Source organism: Dromaius novaehollandiae, chromosome 2 (genome assembly GCF_036370855.1).
Source record: "Dromaius novaehollandiae isolate bDroNov1 chromosome 2, bDroNov1.hap1, whole genome shotgun sequence".
NCBI classification, from domain to species: Eukaryota; Metazoa; Chordata; class Aves; order Casuariiformes; family Dromaiidae; genus Dromaius; species Dromaius novaehollandiae.
The window spans coordinates 61227533-61248507 of NC_088099.1; the positions used below are offsets into that span (position 1 = coordinate 61227533).

General features: G+C 39.1%; 1 protein-coding gene across 2 annotated transcripts in view; it reads left to right on the forward strand.

Annotated features, from left to right (window-relative positions):
- Positions 1–675: 675 nt before the first annotated feature.
- The window catches only part of CUL1 (cullin 1), a 53282-nt gene continuing 32982 nt past the window's right edge, over positions 676–20975 (forward strand). Inside the window, exons 1-3 of one of the 2 annotated variants that reach the window (XM_064506647.1) lie at positions 676–827; positions 13976–14043; positions 16058–16349. In XM_064506647.1, coding sequence (XP_064362717.1) covers positions 16210–16349 — 140 coding nt within the window. In that variant the 5' untranslated portion in view covers positions 676–827; positions 13976–14043; positions 16058–16209. The remainder of the gene's footprint in view (positions 828–13975; positions 14044–16057; positions 16350–20975) is intronic. The other variant, XM_064506648.1, reaches the window with a different exon arrangement.

Below are 20975 nucleotides of genomic sequence, written 5' to 3' on the forward strand. Positions count from 1 at the left end.
GTTTATCTTTTACTCATACATTAGAATTCGCTACACTAGGTATTTTAATTCAAATTTGTTCACGGATTGCAAACAAGTTCAGGTAGCTATCGCTAAGCTCCTCAGACTGCCTACACGTGCACGCGTCTTCCAGTCAGCCAGCAACCCGGCGATAAAACTTCCTTTCTTTCAACTTCTGGTCCTGTCCTTGTCTTTGCAATGTTGCTTTTTTTCCCCTGAAATCCTCAATTCCAGAGAGATTTCTAAATATATCTAGTCATCGTGATAGCGACACTGTAATCACCATCAAACTTCGCTACACAGTGTTTTATTGCCCTGGGAGGTAGCGTTTAACTTAATGCATCCTAGAGGGGGACCTCGCCTGGCCCAAATCCAAAAGCCTCAAGAGCGGCTATCGCGCTCGCCATGCCGCGCGGGGAAAGCGAGGAACCCCGGTTCCTAACAACTATGAAAGCGCCTCGATCCAGCCCTTGGATGGAGGCTTTAAACCGCATCGCGCTGAAACGCTCCCCGGGCACCGGCACCCCGGGGCCTGGGCGGCCTTTGGGGCCGGGCTTCGGCCCCTGCTGCCCTTCCCTGGCCGCTGGGCCGGGGGAGGGCGGAGGAGGCGGGAGGCGGCCGGCGCCGGGGCCGGGCGGAGCTGCGCGGCGCGGGGAGGGGAGGGGCGGCGCCTGGGCGCGCTCGGGGCCGCGCTCGGGGCCGCGCTCGGGGGAGGCGGCGGCGGCGGCGGCGGCAGCAGCAGCAGCAGCAGCAGCAGCAGATCCGGGCCCGGCGGAGGCGGAAGGGGCGGGCGGACGCGGCCTGACTCTGCGGGACGCGCGATGCTGGTGAGTGCGGGGAGGCCGCGGCGTTGTGTCGCAGCCAGGCCGGCGCCGCGGCCGGGCCGGGCCGGAGCGGGCGGGGGGCCGCGGGCCGAGGCCAGGGCCCGGCACTGAGTCACGCCGCGGCGGGAGGCGGCGGGGCCCGTCTGCCTTTCTTATCCGCGGGGCCGGGCGGGCGGCGGAGCCCGGCCCTGGTGCCGCCATCCCGGCCCTGGTGGCGCCGCCGCGGGCCGGGCCGGGGCGCGGAGGCCTCTAGCTACGCACTGCAAATACCTCGCTTGGCAGCCGCGGCCCCCGCCTGCCCGCCGCGGCCCCTGGCTGCCCGGGCGCCGCCGCGGGGAGCTGCGCCGTGTCTGTGCTGCCGCCTCTCGCCCCGGTGTGTGCCCTCTGCGAGTTGCTGCAGCTGCACCCACAGAAATCCCCCCCCACCTTGTCCCTCCATGTCCCCCCATGTCGCGCAGGTCGCCCCTGTCACCTTCTCTGGGTTTCCACCGCGGCCAAGGATTGGGATCCAGGCCTCCCCCTAGCTCTGTCTGTGCCCTCCCCCCCATAGCCCTTTCCTTGTTGATTTATTTATTGTCTCTGTCCAGGTAACTAGCCCCCCAGGTTTAGGTCATAGCGAATAGTTAACTCGTCAGTCTCCCTGTAACTTTGCTGCTGGAAGGTAACTGTGTCTCTCTTGGGACCTCTTCTTGTCCTCCTTATTTCCCCTTCAAGTTGTATTCTTTCACTGTTGTTATTCGCTGATTACCTTTCCTCTTCCAGCTTTCTTCCCCCCCAGTAACTATTTCCTTCACCGTGAGTCTTTGCCCTTCTGATCTTATTTCCCTGTCATTAAAGCCTTTCTTGTGATCTCACCTAATACTCCCTCCTTTTGACGTGCTTTGCTCCATAGGCTCCAGTGCTGTCTCCCCCACTTTGTATTTAAATCCGCGAGCTGTGCTTTTGAGGAGGAAGGAACTTAATCCTTGACTATCTGTATATATGTTAGTCAGTACAGGAGGACACAAATTTAAAAAAAAAAAAAAACTGTTTTACCTCATTTTATTTGTTTATTACTGACTTCCTCAGCAATCTTTCCCCCAGTATATACATTCATATATATTCACATGCTCTACCCACTTCCTCCAGCAAGAGACACACACACACACACACACACCCACCCACCCACCCACCCACCCCTGGTGCTAGTCCAGAAAAACCAACTCTTTGGGAAAACCTTTTGGTAGGACCAAGGGGAGTGGCCTGTGGGGACAAGAAATTTCTAGTGGCTCTGTAACTTAAATTAGTGCCAAACATTGTTTCTAACTCTGTTTTGTGAATTGGTACTTCAGCTGAGGTAAAGTACGTTCGGGATGGTTTCTCATTAGGGAAGTACTAAGAGGCCTCACTAGTAGCATGATGCATAGTTTTTCCCCAGAAAATGCTCGCAGTGAACTGCTGCCATGTTGAGTATCGATGGCTGGGAGTCTGTGTTGCCTGGCACCTTGCTTGTGTCTCTGCTAGTGACTCTACTGGAAAATAGTCTTTTCCCTCTGCTTTGTGATTTCTCTTGTTTCTCAGTATTAGGTTGCCCAACTTTCCATTTTACATCCTTCTTAATTGCTTTAGTTGCTAACATTGATTGCATTTTATAATCATATCACCATGACGTATTTGAGGTCCCATTTAAACACTGGATGTAGTTGTCCTGTAGAGGTGTGGGGAACAGGTTCAGATTTTTGGAGTAATTTAGGCACCTTACTTAAGTATCTAATGTTAACAGCTTATTCACAGTAGGATCTGTTTTTTCCTCTTTGAGAAAGTAACTGGAGGACAACTCAGAGCCACTGAATTAGGTTTCTAGTCTGAATCACTCCTCTAGAGGAGTCTTTTTGCATTGCCTATCAAGGGGTCATATGGAAAACAGTTTCTTACTTTAGATGCCTAAATAAGGCACACATGTGCCACTACTCTGATGACAAAACAGTTGTGCTGATTTAACCGAATGATTCTGCTTCCATCTTTATCCTTTCTACACTGGTTTATACCTGCCTTCTAGCTTGAACCTGTTACTTAGTCTGCCAGCATGAGAAAATTGAATCACTGTAATTTTATCATTTAAATTAATTTAAGCTCAATTGATGCACACCCTTATTTGGAAGCTGATTTGAGGGTGGCTTTTTTGATTTCGGCTTATTCTCATTATTACCTTAAAGTCTTACATCCTAGCTATATTGTTGTGAATATAACATTGGATCCTTTGAGAAAGTTGTTAAATCAGGTATTGAGCTTAAGGAGAGTGTTTTCTTGTAATTTAGATGTCAACACTTCTGAATGCTGCTGTTCATCAGTTATGTTTCTCAAGTGGTGTCTACTTTTGTGTAGTTGCACAAAACTAACTTCACACTTTGGTGAGACCCAGGTTAATGATGAGTCACATCCTGGCTGTCAGTGTTGAGGTGAATTGGATATACCTGGAATCTTCTCTTTTGGCACTGAGACTGTTTGCTTAGTTATTTATTTATTTTTCCCAGTGGATGAAACAGCTTAAAAGAAGTCTCACTTGTAGTTACACCACTGTCAACGTCAAAAATACACATTGTGAATGTGATGTGAGCAAGCTGTCCTGGTAAGAGGTTGTCTGTGTGTCACAGGTGGATACCTATGTCATTTGTACTACACTTTTTTGCCAGGATTTTCTAACTTGCTGAAGGCGAAATCAGATGGAAGTGTAATTTGGATCAGTGCTGCTGTTTTGCTGTCGTGGTGATGCTTCTGTACGTAGTGTACTGTCTAACCTGGTCTGTGTTGAGAGGGGAAACTGGGCAGAGGTCACACGTTGGTGGGCATGCTGGGAGGACGTGCATGGGCAGTGCCAGCAGTGTGTAGGTCAATACGGTCATCTGCTTTCCTGCTCTACAGAGCTTGGAGGAAAGAACAGTGGAAATTGCTAAAAAAACAAAAAAAATCAACCAACCAAACAAAAAAACCTTGATCCTGGAAGTCCTGTGGGCACTTCAGGAATGTGTGAACTTGTTTTAAACTGACAACTTATGTGCCAGCTTTGGGTTTTGGCAAAGGTGAGCTCATATATGCTGTTTAATTTCAAGATAAACTCCATGTAAGCAACTGATGATCAGAACCAACATTTAGAGGCCTAGTTAACAGTAGTAGCCTATACATGGTGCAAAATAAAACTTTTTTTAAATGTGTTGTGGAGAGCATTCAGTTCCTCTTCTTACTGAAAGTTCTCCTTTAAGAAATGAGAAGGCAAAGATCAAGAAAAATGAATGGCTGGAAAATTTTAGAGAGCTCTTGAGCTTGCTTACTTTTGGATTCTTCTTTAAGTAACTTGCTATTCTTTTATAAGAGCTGTAGCTCTTTCACTGAAAGAACTACAACCAGTTGGCTGCTGATGGTCGCACCACAGTGCAGTTCAGATCTCCTATAGACACGACTAAATGACACGGTAGTAAGAATTTCTGGAGCTGATGTGCACTGCTGTAGTGCTGTAACTTGTAGGCTTGCTTTAAAGTAATTACAGAGGTAAAACATTGGTAGATTTAAACATTCTTTGTATTATCCAGCACGAGTAGTTACACAAGGTTTAATCATGGAATAGTTGCAGAGCAGCTGGTGGGGAAAAATACTGGTTTAGGAAATAATCTGTGTCTTGGTGGGTTATTTTCTGATGGTTTTCTTTTTATCCACAAAACCCCTGATGTCACAATGGTGACCTGCTTCATGTTGCTAAATCACCTCTTCTTATAAGTGATGTAAGTCAAAATGTCTTTTTTTTTAAATCTAATATTTCACTCTATTTAATGTAACACTTCTGAAGTCACTCTTCATCTGAGAATCTTAAGAAAAAAAATTACAAAAATGAATGAAGGCTGCTGTGAAGATGAGAAAATACTAATTCCATTTTGTGCTTCAGAAAACTGTGGCACAGAATCACAATTAGTGTTGGGTTTGGGATCTCTTGGTATTTTGTTCTCAAGATTGTCTTACCTTGAATAAACAATACAGTTTTGATGTGGTGCTCTTTCAAAAACTCAGAAAAAAATAATCTCATCTCCTTTTCTTTCCCTTTGGTTATTCTGGTTTTGGAGTCAGGTTTACTATTACAGACTGCTTTAAATCAGTACTAAGACTAAAGGATCACACATGTTTTCTTTCTTTCTAATGTCCTTGTAGTCGTGCAGTAGATGCCAGTCATAGTTCAGTACTCCTTGACTTCTATCACCCTTGAGTATTTCTAATTTAATAAAAAACAGAAAATGATCCTTATCCTTCATTTCATTAGATTTGCTCTAGTTAACATTGCTGCACACCAAGAACTTGGTGTTACTGTGAATGAGAAACTGAAAATTTTCATTCACGCATAGGAAGGTGAGGATCATGATTATTAGAAATTTTGCAGTTAGTGTAGGCACTCTCTGCTCTGATACTGTCCTGATTTTTGAGAGGCATAGAGATGGTTTTCTTCTCCCCTTTCCGTGGAGTGGCTGCTGGTTTTGCTACTGGGGCCCAGGTGTGTGTGGTTTGTTAGTGCACAAGGTAGACCAAAGAGAATGTGAAGATTCTGTTTAAATGTAAAGCAGGAAGATAAAAGGAATTGGGTCGTTAAGAAGACAATTTCAGCCATAGCTGAACTCAGAAATTTCTTGTTTGTATTTTTCTTTTGCGGCTGGTCTAACTTGACTTTTTGTGTTCTGTGTGTTTAAGGTCAGGCAGTATCTTAATGTTGATAGAATTTTAAATTGAGGCTCCTGTTCTGACCTAAGTTCATCTTCTTTTGCTATGTAATTTAAACTTAATTTCATATGTAAATTTACAAGCTCCTTTTGTCTCACAACAGTGGAGACTGTCATGTATGGAAACTTTATCTATAGTTTTGAGGACTGAATTGAGGGAGGAAAAAGAAAAAAGTAAGGGTAAGGATTGTAGGAAGTGGTTCTTGTTTTATGTAAGATGCTAGCCTGACTTGCGATCCCACTTTCTGTGGTAGTAATGTGTCAGGAAAACCTTCAGCTTGCTTGCTGGTAGCCCAAGGAGAAATTTTTCACTATATAATTTGAAATGCTCGAGTTTTTTAGTTTTATGCATTTGTTTAAGAGAACAATCTGTGTTCTCTTACTGCAGGTATTTTTCCAAGTTTTGATTTCTTTGAAAGCGTGCCTTTGCACGCTTTATCCTGTCAGTAATAGGAGTGGTGTAATGCCAAAATGTATGTGCTGAAGTAAATTCATTAAAATTGATTTGGCTAGATTCTAGTGCAGGTGTAGCTTGTAACTCAACAGTGCAAGCTAACTCAACAAGAAGCAGGATTTAAATGTGGATGTTAGGGATTTGTGTCAGTTTAACCTTTACAAAATTAAGTTAAACTGTTTCACTTCTGTACCAGATGTGCCTGTTGCAATTGTTGTAGGACAGAACTGATGAAAAATTTGCTGAATTGTATGTGGAATAAATGTTTTATGAGGTATACATTCTTTGATTTGAGAGGGTTAAATTTGTGTTTGTTACAGTTAAGATATTTGAGTTGAATGAGAGAAATCACATATGAGTACCTTTTCAGTCTTTAATGAGAAAGTTCTCATTGTTTTCTTGTTGGTTCTGGAGGTGTATGGGTATACATTAGGTATACATCGAGTGCTGAAGATGGAATATTTAGGAGCAGTACTGTTTGTTGCTAACAGTATCATAGCACTAGACCGTGCTAGGAAGTTACATCGCTAACAGATGTATGGGTGAGCTTAACATAGACTTACAGTTAGAATATAGTCAAATGTAGAACTTGAACTTGATTTTTAAAAAGTATGGAAAAGGGGCAGCTTTCTCGCAGTAGTGATTTTGCCATTTGCAGGAAATGAATGCAGATAATCACAATGTTGCTGAAAATAAACTTTTTCAAAATGCGGTACTCCTTGTTATTATGAACCGTTTTAACTATCTGCTAGTTGTAATGCCAGTCACTCCTGAATAAAACATTAGTATGAAGACAAATAAGGAGGAAGCACTTCAGTATTTAAGCCATACTCTTGTGATATATTTGAACATCTAGAAACTTCAGACTGCTTGCAAGACAAATCAGTGTGACTGTTATCTTTATTTATAAACTGAAGTGGCAAATTGCATTGCCTTGATCGGTTGAGCCCTTGTACAAGTAACAGGATGGAAGAAGTTGTACGATTAGTAAGCCTCTGGGAAGAGATTCTAGCCAAAATTGGATGGCACTGGCTAACATTAGTGCTTTTTTAAGGTACTGATAAAAATCACCACTTTCCAAGAGTGAAGTGAAAAGTTGGCATGCAGGCATTATTGCAGGTAAAAATTCCTGTTTGTCTCTAACAGGTCAGTATGAAGTTATAAGGTGTGATGTGCTAAGTTCTGTTATAACTGAGAGGGCTTTGTGTCAGGATTGAGAAACTTGTCCTGAGAGTTTTCTTTGAGATTGCTTTGCATGTTATGTCGTGCCTGAAGTGGATTGTCAGACAGCATCAGGATGCTCTTGGTGAAGATCAGTCAGATCGCAGTGTTTCAGGTTATTAAATGAGTTTCAGATAAAAGCTCTCAGCAGCTACCAAAACATTAGGAAACCAGTTATCTGTAAGAATTTTTCTCCTGGGATCAGCAGGGTCTGTGAACTGACCCAAGACACCTCAGAGTTCCCAGAATCTTTGTTGTTTGTTCTTGATAAATTGCATTTGATGCGACTCCCCACTGCCTCCTGATTTTCTTTTATAGGAAAGACAAAGTGTATTTTTCTGTCTTCTGCTTGGCAGGCTGGATGTGTAGCAGTGTGTTTTCTTGATCTGTATTCCCTCACCTTTCTTTTCTGTGCCTCCTTGGCTGATTGAAGAAGCACATCTTGATCTATGTCATCCTTTGAGGCTGTCTAAACTTTTCTTCCTTCTCTTTAGTCTGCTCATTCCTTGACTTGATTTTCTCTGCACATGAGGTTGCTCTCTCCCAAGGCTGCTGCATTCCATTTTTCAAGATGTAGGAGCTGAGCACTATCAGTGTTTTAAGAAGTGCAAAGCTTATCACTGCAGGCTCAGTTAAAAAGCATTGTAGGGTTTGCGTCATGTGTGAAGCGTGGGAAGACCTGAGCTCCCAGGTTAGAAAGGACACGTTCTGGTTAAGAGTACTTCTAAGTATTTGGTACAAGGATTACTTGTATGGCAAAAAAAAAACCCCAAAAAATAACCTCCTGTAGGATGGCCAAACTAAAAAAGATTTACCAGTATATTAATGTTAAGGATGTGGTTTCTTTTACAGTATTTCTGCACAGGCAAAGGCATTAGGGTTGATGCAGTCACAGTACCTTTTTTTTGTTTGTTTTTTTTTGTTTGTTTTTTTTGTTAGCAAGATTGTTTATACTGACAGATTTTCCTTCAGCTGTGTGTGCAGAAAGGATCACTTGCTTCTATGGAGACATTAGTAAACCTTACCTAGTCTTGGACCAGCCTCCGTGTATTAGGCAGTACCTACATGCTTTTGTTGTTTTATATTAGTTATTGCATTACTGTTAATGACATCTCTGTCATATGCTACAGGAACTTTTGTTCCTCAAGAAAAACAAGGTTAAAGCTGAAACCCAAGAAATAGTGAAAGAATGTTAAAAAATTAATAGAAGAATATGCAAAGAGAAATGTGGAGAAGAGGCATGCTCAAACTTACTGGGTGATTTTCTGAGGAATACTCACTTGTCTTGGAAAAGTCTTTGTAACTGGGCATACAAATTAAAACCACGTTAGGTAGGTCATGATAATGTATAATTTAAGTGAATAGAAGTCTAAAAACTGCAGTTCCAGATTACGTTCATATATTGTGCTTAAATTTGAAAATAAAGGTGACTGTATGTGTCTTTCCAGTTGTGAAGAACACATCCAGGGTTTTGTTTTTCATTTTTTCAGCTGGCAACTGTCACTGATATGTGAAGTAATGTAGGTGTGTATTCTTTATACAGCTTTAGATATTATTGATCAGAGCTGTAACCTGTTGAAAGGAAAGGAGGTAGGGGAAGAACGCTAGAGTCCTGAAGCCCTGAATGGAGGCATTGTCGGGTAGTAAATCAGCAACTGTTCAACCTTCATACCAAATTTGCACGACTTGGTATTAAACTGCTGGCAAATTGAACCTACTCACTTCTGTTTTAAACTGCTTTTTAAACAATATGCCATGAAACATGTTTTTCCCCATCCAAAGGCAACTTCTGGAAGGAAGGAGTATATCCATGTATATGTCTGTTTTTCTCGTAATGAACTGCACTGAATTTAACTCTTCAGAAAATAAGATGAGCTGAAGCTTTTCACACTACATCTAACTGAGTATTTTCTAATAATACAGGAGAAAACTGAACACTGTAATTTGTGCAACTTATCTCTTGATCATCTTTGCTATAGTCGAAAGAGGGGAAGAAGTATATTCTAATATTTCTCTTCTAATATTGATAGGAATTTTGGAATAGCTGTTTTTCACAGTAGTTGTGGCTTCATTTTGGTGGGGCACAGTGGAAATGTCTGCTGTAGACAGAGTCTCCAGATTTGATTTAATGATGCAAATGTAGGGTGTAAACTGCTAAGGACATAATCCTAGTCCTGATATAAGGAGTGGGTCATTTGATATGCATCTGCCTAGTTTATACTCTGTATATTTAGTGAGCTTAAACACTTTTGGACAGAAATGTCAGTGCTGTAAAATGTTGTGCACAGGACCATGGTTTCAGCTCAACTTTAGGCTGTGTTGCATTATAATTTTGACCTCGTAATGATAACCTCAGGAAGTCAGCTAAACAAATTAATTTGAGGGCACATGCATATGTAAAGTATCCTTAACATCCTAAATTATGAGTGCAAGTGATTGTAGGGACAAAGTAGAATAATTTCTCCTGCCTCTTCCCACCCTGTCAAATCAAAGTGTGCTGAAACAGAGGCTGGGTCCTTTAGGATTTTAGAGAAACACTTGTTAATCTGAAAAAAAAAATCTAAGAAATAGCTTATATACATTTTAAAGGCAAGGAAGTGCTTCATTTTGCAGAGAATACTTCTGTATGAAAATTTCTAAGGTTTCCCCCCCCCCATGCTAATGCTTATATCTGAATAAATATGTAGATTGTATCTTGCAATTTTGCAGGCTAATGAGCAGTGAAGGTATGTTGTTCTCAACTCTTCTCTTTGCATTTATATGTGCTTTCAAAAGGCGTCTGTTTGTTTACATGACTTCAAGAAGAGTCCTAAGTGTATGATTTGTAGGATGGAATGTTTTCAGTATCATTATCTATGGAGCTGCCCATCTTTGGTAAGAAAGGCTATATGAAGAGTAAGTGGACTTCTTTGACTGTGAGAGGGGTTTGGTTTTTTTTTTGGTATGTTTTCAGTGTTAGGCTTTATGCAAAGTAGAGACATGCCTTTGGAGACCTATTGCAAGACAAAAGCTTGCCAGGTATTTTGATGTGGTAATACTTTAGGGTCATTTCAGCTACAATGATTCTGAAATATACTAGAGCTGGAGTGGAAACCAGCATCCAATATATTAAATTGCTTTTAAAATAAATATAAGAACAAACAAACAGCTTGTGTTAGACCAAAGATAGTGTTTAATGTGCTCCTGATTTACTTTTGTGAAAATACTTCTTGTGTGCTTGTTTAGTAGGGAGTTGGTTTGATCCATATTGTGCATCTTAAGTAAATAAACTTAATAGTTGCCTTGACTCAATGTAGAGGTAGCGGAGACTTTGAGGGAGTAAAATTGTTTGGGAACCTTCTCAAGAGTTGCTGTTAGCTGGATATGAGAGCATCTGTTGAATTACTAGATCAGACTTGATGAAATACAGCAATGGGGGATTGGGATAAGATTAGTTAGAAAAGTCAAGCTGGAGAAAGGGGGATGAAAGAGTTTGGTACGAGGAATTTCATCTTGTGTTTTAAATGTGTTGTTGTATTAAACTTATTCCTTTTGTTTAATCATTGGCTTCAAAAGTCATTTATTATGCTTTATCCTTTGAGTAGAGAAGGTTACTATTTTGCTTATAGTGGTTGTTTGGTGAATGTGGTCAGCGCACAAATTTTTAGCGAAGACAACTGCAGCCACTGTCCAAATGAACTGCTACTGTATTTTTGTTCCTGGCAAACTTTCATTCAGTTTTATAAATAGTAAATGGATTTGAGGCAATGTACAGAAGGTAAAATTCTGGCTTTTAATACACACATGTACATTTTGGAAACCTAATAGCATTGAAGGTCTTTGAGTTTTCTTTCTTTTTTTTTTAATGGTTTTCGTTGCATCACAGATTATTGGTGAAACTTGCTTCTTCTACACAATGTTTGTTTTTACCATGATGAAATGCAGTTATCTTACCTCATGCTGTTAGGAGTGGCAAGAATGTTTTCCTTCTTATGTTTGAAATTAGACAAGGGATAAAATATTTGGAAATGACTAAGTCAGCTACGGTCCTGTGCATCTCTGCTCTTTCTCTAAAAAGTGCTGTTTGGACTCTTGGGTCCAAAAGTTGGAAAACCTTATCCTAGAGCTGCAAGTTCTTACTGAGGTCAAGAGGCTAATAACTAACAGTATAACTAACTATAGATAGATTGATTGTTTGGAAATAAATGGTTGTGGGAGAACAATGGGTGCATAGGCCTTGGAGCTGTGAGGTAGAAAAGTGTAGTAAAACATCAAAACAGGGTGGTAACTTCTTCAAGATGGCTTTAGGTGCTGTAAATTTCAGTGGGTTTTATTATGGTTCTTAGATAAGAGTTAATTTTCAGAGATTTTCTTACAGACCTTATTCAATGTACATATCATTTTCCTCAAGTGGAATATAGTTTACTATTAGAAGGTTAGTAAAAGCAATGATACTATTATCAAGTGAGCTCTGTTCCCTTGCAAATGAATTCTTGTTTTTTTGTTTCCCAACAAGTCATGAAAGGGAGGGGAATAGCACTTCTCTTTGTCCTTCAAGGACATAGTTCTGAAGTTTTGGCAGGAATATTACTTGCTTTTGACACTGGTATGAGCAGAAGTAACAAAATTGCTTGTAGGTGTTTTGGTTGTGGTGCTTGAAAGCAAGGTAAGAAATGGGATGGTATTGAACAAGAATTCAGATGTGATATTGCCATACTTCTCCATGGGACTGTGTATATATATCAATTGGGAAGTGCAGGAGTAATCGTTTATGTTAATTCTGGTTGGTCCTGAAGAAATAGTGCAGTCTGGATTCTCTGGTGCAAAGCTACAGAGCTGATGATGTAACTCGGGCAGGTAGTCCTGTTTGTGCAGCTTTGTGGGAGGAAGCACGGTGACCGTCAGGTCAAGACTCACTTGTACGTACTGCTACTAACGATGCTTACAAGGTGAATAATTTGCTAATGTAAAGATTACGACTTAATGTTGAGCTTTTAATTGACCCGTAGCAGCTTATGATTCTAGGGCGGGCGCCGTGTTCTTGGCAGTTGCACATAGGGACTTTTAAATTGTAGTGCTGATTTTTTTTTTTTTCTATAGTCCCTGTACATTCTGCACATTGGTATTTCCTAACATCAAAAGCAGTGAGGATCATACCAGTGGATTTTTTGTATATGTGTTCTAAAACATTGAAAACATCAGCAAAATCAGAGTCTTGTATGATTTCAGGTAGTCCACGCAATGTCATCTTGTCATAGTCGGCTCTAAGAGCTTTATCTCTGTGTAGCTTATCAGAGAATTCACAGAAATATTGCTGTAGGTTTTTCATCTTTCATTCTCTCTTTTTAGAAGCTTAGCAGCCAGGACCTCAGGTAAAGAGATACAGAGTAACTACTGTGGAACAGATTTGACTTTCCAGGATTGTATGCCTAGGAGAGGCTTTCTGTGCTTGAGTCATAAAATCATTTTGAAAATTATGCTTAAACTTGGCTTCATATTTTCACTGGGTGCTTGTATATAATAATAACTGTGCTCAGTAATAAAGCCTCATTTCTCCCTCCCCTTTCTACAGTCTAACATCATGTCTTAGTTTAGCAGCTCAGTGCAAAAGGCTACTTTCATAAGCAAGCTTTTGTAATTAATCTTATGTAGTGATACTAGTCACTTTTTACTCCCGTGAAGTTAATATACTAAATTCTTTCTGTTTTGCTGAAAATGAATAAATGTGCAAAAAAAAATAGTTTATAGCGTTATTAATCTGTTGCTTTTCCCCCCCCCCCTTACTGTGTTAACTAATAACTAACTGGAAAGAGCCATTTCTTCAGTCTAGGAAGTTAGTAATATGATGCTATTATGATTCTGTATTGTTGCATTTAGTTGCAAAATTCAAATTGGAAATCGGCCAAGGGGGGATAGTCAGGTAATGTAGTCAAATCCAAATATTGTAGTGCAAATAATTGCTTGTAAAAAGACTATATTTCTAAGAAGTGGAGGGCATGTAAAAAATATCATAGATATGTGAAACAAATCAAAATTATGTTCTTTCTGATGGCCTTTTTCTGTAATGGCCACATCCTGATATAAAACAGAGGGTAACTTTAGGAGGATGGTAGGGGAAATAGGATATGATTTGAACGAGGAAAGCTTTGATTTCAAAAGACTGTGGTAAAGGTGGTATTTGTAGATGCACCAGGGTGCATACACAATTAGAAAAGTCTTAATTAGGGAAGGAAGTGAAATATTGTTGTTATCACAGAGGGGAAAACTCTGTGTCTGTTAGGCAGCTAGGGACTGCGGGCTTACGTGGAGGAGTGGTTGGCTCTTACTGGCACCTAGAGAGACATTAGAGTAAGAACACTGGCTGTTGCAGTCTGCCCGGGAAGGGGCATTAGCTTTGGACCTTGTCCCACTTGTAAATTATTATAAGCTTAGTTCTGGTTACTGTGCTTTTTCCCAGCTAGTTACAGAGTTCTTCTTCTGTTGAGAAGTTTTATATGGCATAAAGTATTTTGTATTTGTTACCCCAGAATATTTACTAAAATATATCCTAATCTGAGGCTGCTTGCTTTTTATAGATTAATAAAAGAGTAATAATCAGTTACTTTTTAGAGATACTATTATAATAGTAGACTTGTAGTTTCTTAACCAGGTTTTCTCTCGCTTGTATGGAGAGTTCATGTACTACTAGATTTAAGGAACCAGAAAGTTTCTTCTCTCTTGGTTTATAGACATAGAATGAATTTTCTTGCTTTGTATTACAGTGCTGATCTAGGATCATAGTCCGTGACCATAGATGTGTTACCTGCACAATCTGTTCCCGGCAGTAAAGGTGAGTGGCCATTAGTGGATCTTTGCTCTTCTTTTCTTCTGAGGTGTGGGACTCCATTGTCATTGGTACTGTAACAAGTTCTGCTTCCAGAAATGGAAGAAGTGAAACAAACAAGGAATGATTTACGTTACACTTCAGCATGGTGGTATATCATTCCCATGTGTTCTTAATAATCAGTTTGCTGTAATTGTAGAAATGCAGAATGGTAAACTTAAAATATAAGTATGTTTTATAAGATATATTGATTAAATTCTTGTTTTTCTGCCTCATGTTCCAAGAAGTTGCTGCTCTTGTTTTTTGGTACAGAAGCAGTTTGTGTCCATGATTGAAATGAGACAGTACTTTTTTGTTTAGATCAATATAATGAAAATATTTTTCAGTGGTTTTTACTCAAAGCTTGAGATTTAAATGCTTAAAGATGATGGATGGTAAAGTACTATGAGAAATGGTAACTTCCATGTTATTGCAATAAGGCTGTTGAGTTTTTGGCGGAACAAAGTGAGCAGTTGTCTCAATATTAGCTGTTTTTAAGGGTCAGAGGAGAGAAGGGAGAAGATAAGTCCTACAAATAAATTTGGCGGGAGGAGGATTTTATTTTTGGTAACAAGATATTAAATCTTGAACACAGAGTGAAATCTGGAGTGGAACATGTGACAATCCAGATGTGGCTGTGGCAAAGCACCTATGAAATATTGTGGGTCCTGAAGGAATGTATTTTCCACTGCTCAAAGATCACAAATAAATAGTATATGTTAAGGCCAGATTAATCATATTATCCTTGAAATTTTGGAGGAGTTCCTGTGACCCTTGTCCCATAGGCTTCATTATAGGACAGGTTCATCATAAGACTGTGTTTCTTGTCCATAGAAACATGGCAAAGAATAATCAGGTAAAGAATCAGACAATGTTTCACTGTTTTCAGTATTATGGTATTTCAGTAATGGACAGTAGTGTAGGTTGGTCCTGATTTATTACAGTTCTGCTAGTTGTGGGTTACTGTTTTAATTGTATTACCTCTGTTGTTACTTTGGGGAATCTTCTTAATTTTGTTGCTACAGTGGATAAGCTGTGTTAAAATTGCAAAATGTTTCTAAGGGCTTTTCTAAAAATGACTCTTTTCTCCTTGATATTCTCAGTAGTCCTTTCCCAGTGACTGTTTTTTGCTACGCTCTGTCATTTCATGAGGTTAATAAATGGTAACGGTCTTTTCACTAGCTCCCAAACATTGTGTGCTCAAGCACTCACATGAGTAGTATATTTTCTTAGTTCCTTATTCTTTCTTTTACATTTCACTTGATATTTATTTTGTGGCTTGGTTAGTTTTTCTTTCTTCCCCCCATTATTGGCTGCATATTCTCTCACTCATGACATGCAAGAGAAAGGGATGTTTATTTACTTAACTGGAAATTAATGTAAACATGTATTTACCAGAGATGAAAATTCTCTTCCTCCAAATACCTTGGACTTCTAGTTTACTTGTAATAGAATTTTAGGTCTGGAAGAGCTCATTGATATCGGAAGGGAAATTGACTTTAGTAGCTTCTGACTAATCTTAGATGTTCATCAGGATGTTTGTTAAACAATGAGTTATCACAGAACTCTGAACTGGTGTGAATTATTGGAGTTTTACTGTTGTATAGGGAAGAAACACTTTGTAATAGGATAGTGTCTGCTGCTTGAAAAGGTTCTTACTGAGAGTAGTTCTATTACATTTTTCTTACTAGCATTAGGTTTCAGTGTTCCGTCACACTAACCAAAGTACTACAGTTCTATCCTTCCACAGCTTTGGACAGAGTCAGGCACAAATGGGTGCATCTTGTGGTGGGTTGCTGAATCATAAAGTTATGTTCTTGGCTGTGGTATTTCAGATCTCATTGTGCATTTCTCATCATTGTGAATGCAAATTGTTTCAATTGAATCATTAATTTCATACCTTTTTGTCTGGTATTAATGAAGCTGATTGGACTGTCAGTACATATAATGTTTTTGTTTTTTTTTTTTTTTCATTTTGCAGGTCACCTTCCTGGGAAGCATTGCTTTTTGTATGTAAAGAATATCTCTTGAGTTACTGCAACGGAGTTTAGAATGTTACTTTACTTGTGAATCTGATGGAGGAATAACCAGATCTCAGACTGCTGCACTGGAAGGCTTTACAGGAAATACAAAATGTCATCGAATAGGAGTCAGAACCCGCATGGACTAAAACAGATTGGTCTGGACCAGATATGGGATGACCTAAGAGCTGGAATTCAACAGGTTTACACTAGACAAAGTATGGCAAAATCCAGATACATGGAACTCTACACGTATCCTAACACCTAAGCCAGTTAGTGCTTCCACTGTTAGTAGATTAGTTTTTTACATTTTTAAACTTCAAATTGTTTCATAACTAATTGATTTATACTGTTTTCTAAGAATATATGTTTTTGAAGATTAGCCTTTTCTGTTTAATCTTACTAGCAGATAAGCAGAAAGATTCTGTTGTCTGGAAAACTATCTTTATAATTATGTCCCCCTCTGAATTTCAGGCGTGATTGCAATTAACTTTGACAGAGCAGATGTGTAGAGTGATTCTTTTTTTATTAATAAGTTTAATTTTGAATACATAATACACCAAAAGAAAGTAAAATTTCTTTTTCCTTTCTATGTCAGTGCTCTCTGGCATTATGCTGCAGGTCTTATTTGTAATAACGTCCAGTTACCTTGAAGAACGTCCTGCTGTCAACCATGGAGTAGTACTTTTCTCTGCAGAATTACCTGAGTTGGTTTTATAATTTTCGGGTTGGAGTGAGGATGCTCCCAATGGATCTCTTTCTTGAATTCCCAGCTTGTATCTAAGAGCTGCTGAAATTTCTCAACAGCTGTTCTGAGGATTGTTTTAAGATACAAAAATGATGTTGCGTTCATGCTCATGTGTGCATGATGAATTGCTATTTGGAAAATGTCAGTAAAATGTCAGTAAACTTGTTTCTGGCAGGCAGCACACAAGGATCTTGTATCACTGGTTTTTAAGGAGAGGTGATGCCTCTCGCTGTATTAGAGCTTCAGTGTATGACTTAAGGACTTGGTTTAGAACATGAGAAATCCTACTTCTATGCTCCACCTATCAAGCAACATGTAAATGAATTTGATGAGGAATCACAATAAGGTGAAGTCTCTCAGCTGTCCTCTGTTTTGCATCTGTTGGTCATCATTCACTCTCAGGACTGTGTGTTTCCCAGTGGAGTAAGTACTACTTAACATGACAATAACGGCAAAGGGGGTAGACCCGTGATAGGAGAAATGTTACTTGATGAGTGAATATATGCCCTCTCTTGTGTTAAGTAGTTTTGCTCTTTTTCTTAATTGACTTTTAAAGTGTTTTTTTTTTTTTTTTTCCCCCCAAGGTCGTTGTTCTGATATATAAATTACTGTCTAAAACTCGTGTTGGCACTGGTTTAGTATTGCATATCAAATTTTAGTCTGTGTTGTGAATTTTTTTGAAAAGTCAGAGCTTTTACAGAAGAAAATCTTGGTGGCTATAAAACAACTCTGTAGTTCTCTGGACTTTCTAAGGTGATAGAAGTTTGTATTCTGTACGTGTAATCTCAGAGTGGGTGTGTAATCTTATCAGTACCTGCAGAAACCATGCTGCTAGGGAAAATAACCTAAGCAATCTTCTGAATTTTTGTAAGATACTTCTTTAGTAGTCCTGGGAAGATTAAATAACATTTTGTTTAGACTCAGATTTTTTCCTACAACTTTCAAAAGTGATTTCTTTCAGCACTAGGTCTATTGCTGTTCTTGACTGAGTGAAACAAACCTGCAGCAGTTGTGTGTGTGCTAGGATCTGAAGTGTAGTAGAACATCTGAGGGATTTTTTCCCCTCAGAGTACCTTTAACATTTAACTCCTATTTGTGAGTTCTGTCAAGCAGTCCAGCTGAATACTAAGTACGTCTTATAATGGTACTGTTGTTTTTTCTCTGCATTTGGTGTTTTCAAATATTTGTGAGACAAAGTTGTAAAAGGGGTATATTGTCTATTACCTACTCATTTTTTTTCTAATTGCTGCTTCAGCAGTTGTTGGGTCTGAAACTTAGGACAGTTTTTCTATTGCTTTCATAATATAGTGGATAAGCTTTATTTTATGATTAACTTATTAGTTTGGTAACTCAGAATGTTTGAAATTAGTTAGGCTAAGAGTTTTGAATCCACTACATAGATTACAATCCTATTTTAGAAGATGCGCTTTGTGTCTTATGTTAAGTACACGTTTCCAGAAGGTGTGCTTAGAAGAAAGTTACTCTTTAGTCTTACTACCTTTTAGATGCAGTATGTGTGGTGTATTTACTAAGTCATCACACGAAGAGAGTCTAGTAGATTGACAGATTTTATTTCAGGAGATTCTGGCTGTAGAACAATTTGGTTTGGAAAGCAAAAGAGACCAGTTTCAGCTCCAGCTGTAATGGATTTGCAGAACAGCCCTACTTAGGAGGATGTTAAATGTGACAGCAGTTTGGAAAGCTTGTGCTGTTGACAGCTTAATTATTTCCTCATCCTCTCTTATCCCCTTTTTTCTGTTGGGCTGTTGTTCCTGAAGTGGATTCTATTTCTCCTCTATAATTTAGAAGAGGAGGAGAGTCATGCATACAAGCAAAACTGCTTTTACTCCTTTATCTGCTATCAAAGTTTCAGGCAGAACTGATTGGAAATGTGGAAGTTTCATACCTATCTGTATCAAGCGGTGGCATCCTGTTTTCTGAAACAGCTAAAAACTGAAAGTTTATACTTTACTCAAGTGAATCTGAGAAAGATTAGGAAGTTACGCAGTTCAGACAGTTTAGGCCTCCATCCCATCTTCACTGTTTTTTTTTCTTTTTCTTTTTTTTTTCTTTTTTCAGAGGATCTCTTTTGTGAGACACTGGATTCAGTCATTTTCAAGTACAAGCCAGAGCTTATATTTGTGGGGTTTTTGTTTTGTTTTGTTTTTAATTTCAGCAGAAGAGAGTGGCTGATTATTCCAGAGGTTTTCTAGATTTGAGAAAACTGAAGGGGTGAACCAAGAAATCTTGTTTCTAAACAGTGGCTTAAGGATTCTCATCCCTTCTCTTTGCACTTTAGATTGATTTGCATTTCTTGATTTCAGGGTGTATTTTCTGTCAGACTGGAGCATCCCCGAATGTTTCTTAGTACTGCATTTACTTTTTTGCTTCCTTTTGCCCTGTCAGCTATGCCACAGTGTCCAACCAGAAGAGCAGACCTTTTTAGAAGTTGTGATATTTTTGTTTACCACTCCTTACAAGATTATGAAGGTCAGTGTACTAAAATTATCTTCTGAGTTATGTTTTTCATATGTGTGTCCTACTGAGAATTTAGGACTTATGTATAGAAACAGGATTCCTTTAGAACAGTTCTTGCTGTGGAAGAAGTGAGCTTTTTTTCTTCCTGTGTGAAAGATTCATGAAGTCCTTTATCTTGATGTTTTTCTGTCACTTACCCAGATAATTAAGTTATTTCTGGTACTGAAGGGTCCAGTATCTCCTGTAATAATAAGATGTTATGACAGGCTTTATTGCTAGCTAGCGTAGAATTACACACCAAGCACTGACATCATGCAGAAAAGAGAAATAGTCAAGGAGATTAACTAGATTTCTGGATATGGTAGACCTAAATCATTAATGTTATGAGGGAGGAGTTTTCCTTCAGTAACAAATAGTTTGGAGGCTGTTAGCAAAAGGGCTGAGATGTAAAACTCTGGAGCTCTCAGGGGAAAAACAAGTTTTGGTACGCTGCAGCTGAGAGTAGCTCCTTTACTGTGAAGTAATTCTTTCTACCTTGTGCAAGGGGAAAAGAAATTCAAGCCACTGTCAAGTTGATGGTGTTATGCAATGAGAAAGAAGGAACTCAATTTGTTAAAATTAGTCAAGGAGTGATGAGATTGTAGTGTTGATGGATCCTTTCCTTCCCACGAGTCAGTGGGAGAGAGCACCATGCTTGTGTGCAGCAAGTTCTGAGCTTCCATTTTGAACCGTTGGCAGACCACATTACTTCCTTTACTAGAATTATTCTTGTGGTGGTATAGTATTGGCATGTTGGTAAGTCACATGCCTTTGTGGCTACCTTTTCTTAAACTGCATTTGATTGATAAAATACTTGTGCACCTTGCACTAGGCTTTTTTTTACAGAAGGTGATGCCAGCTTTTCACACTAATTATACAGTAAGTCTGCAACTTATTTTCCTCAGGCCGTGTAGCCTGAGAGGATGAATTGGGATTTACATACATTTGGATTTAAATTCTGCAGTGGAGAGAATGAAAGGATTTGGTGAATCTGTGTTTTATATATCTTAAGCTGATACTTGGACCAGGTTTTAGACCATCACAAAGCTTTCTTGCACGGTATTAAACTACACGATATTTCATAGTGTCTTACACAAAATGTATAAATGAGTAACTCTTTGAAGTTTCTTGCTTTCTTCCTCTAAGCACACGTGAACTTCTTAATTTTCAACTATGATTGATGAATGGAAGGTTCGGTGGTTGTTCTTTTTCCGTATCTCTATACTTTTGATTTGAAATATCAAGATGAATTTTGTGGGATAAATTCATGATTTCACTGTCTGCTTGCAAAACATAATCTGAGAAATACCATTTTTAAGAAATTTTTTAGACCATATAATTTATTTTTATACTGAGCAGAGCAGTCTTTTTTTGTTCAGTTTTACTAGTTAAATAAAACCTAATTTGGAAAAATAACACTATTCAAACATTTCGGGTGATATTAATTTAAAAGAAGATTTCTATTTACATCAAACAGGGAGCTGTCTTTAAATTTTTTTTTTGGTGAGAGGAAAAGATGAGAAGTACTATAGAAGGGTTGGTTTTGTTATTAAAAGTGCATCTGCAACCTTCAGATTGGCTTAGAAAGTCTTAGTGTTGTTTACATAAAAGTT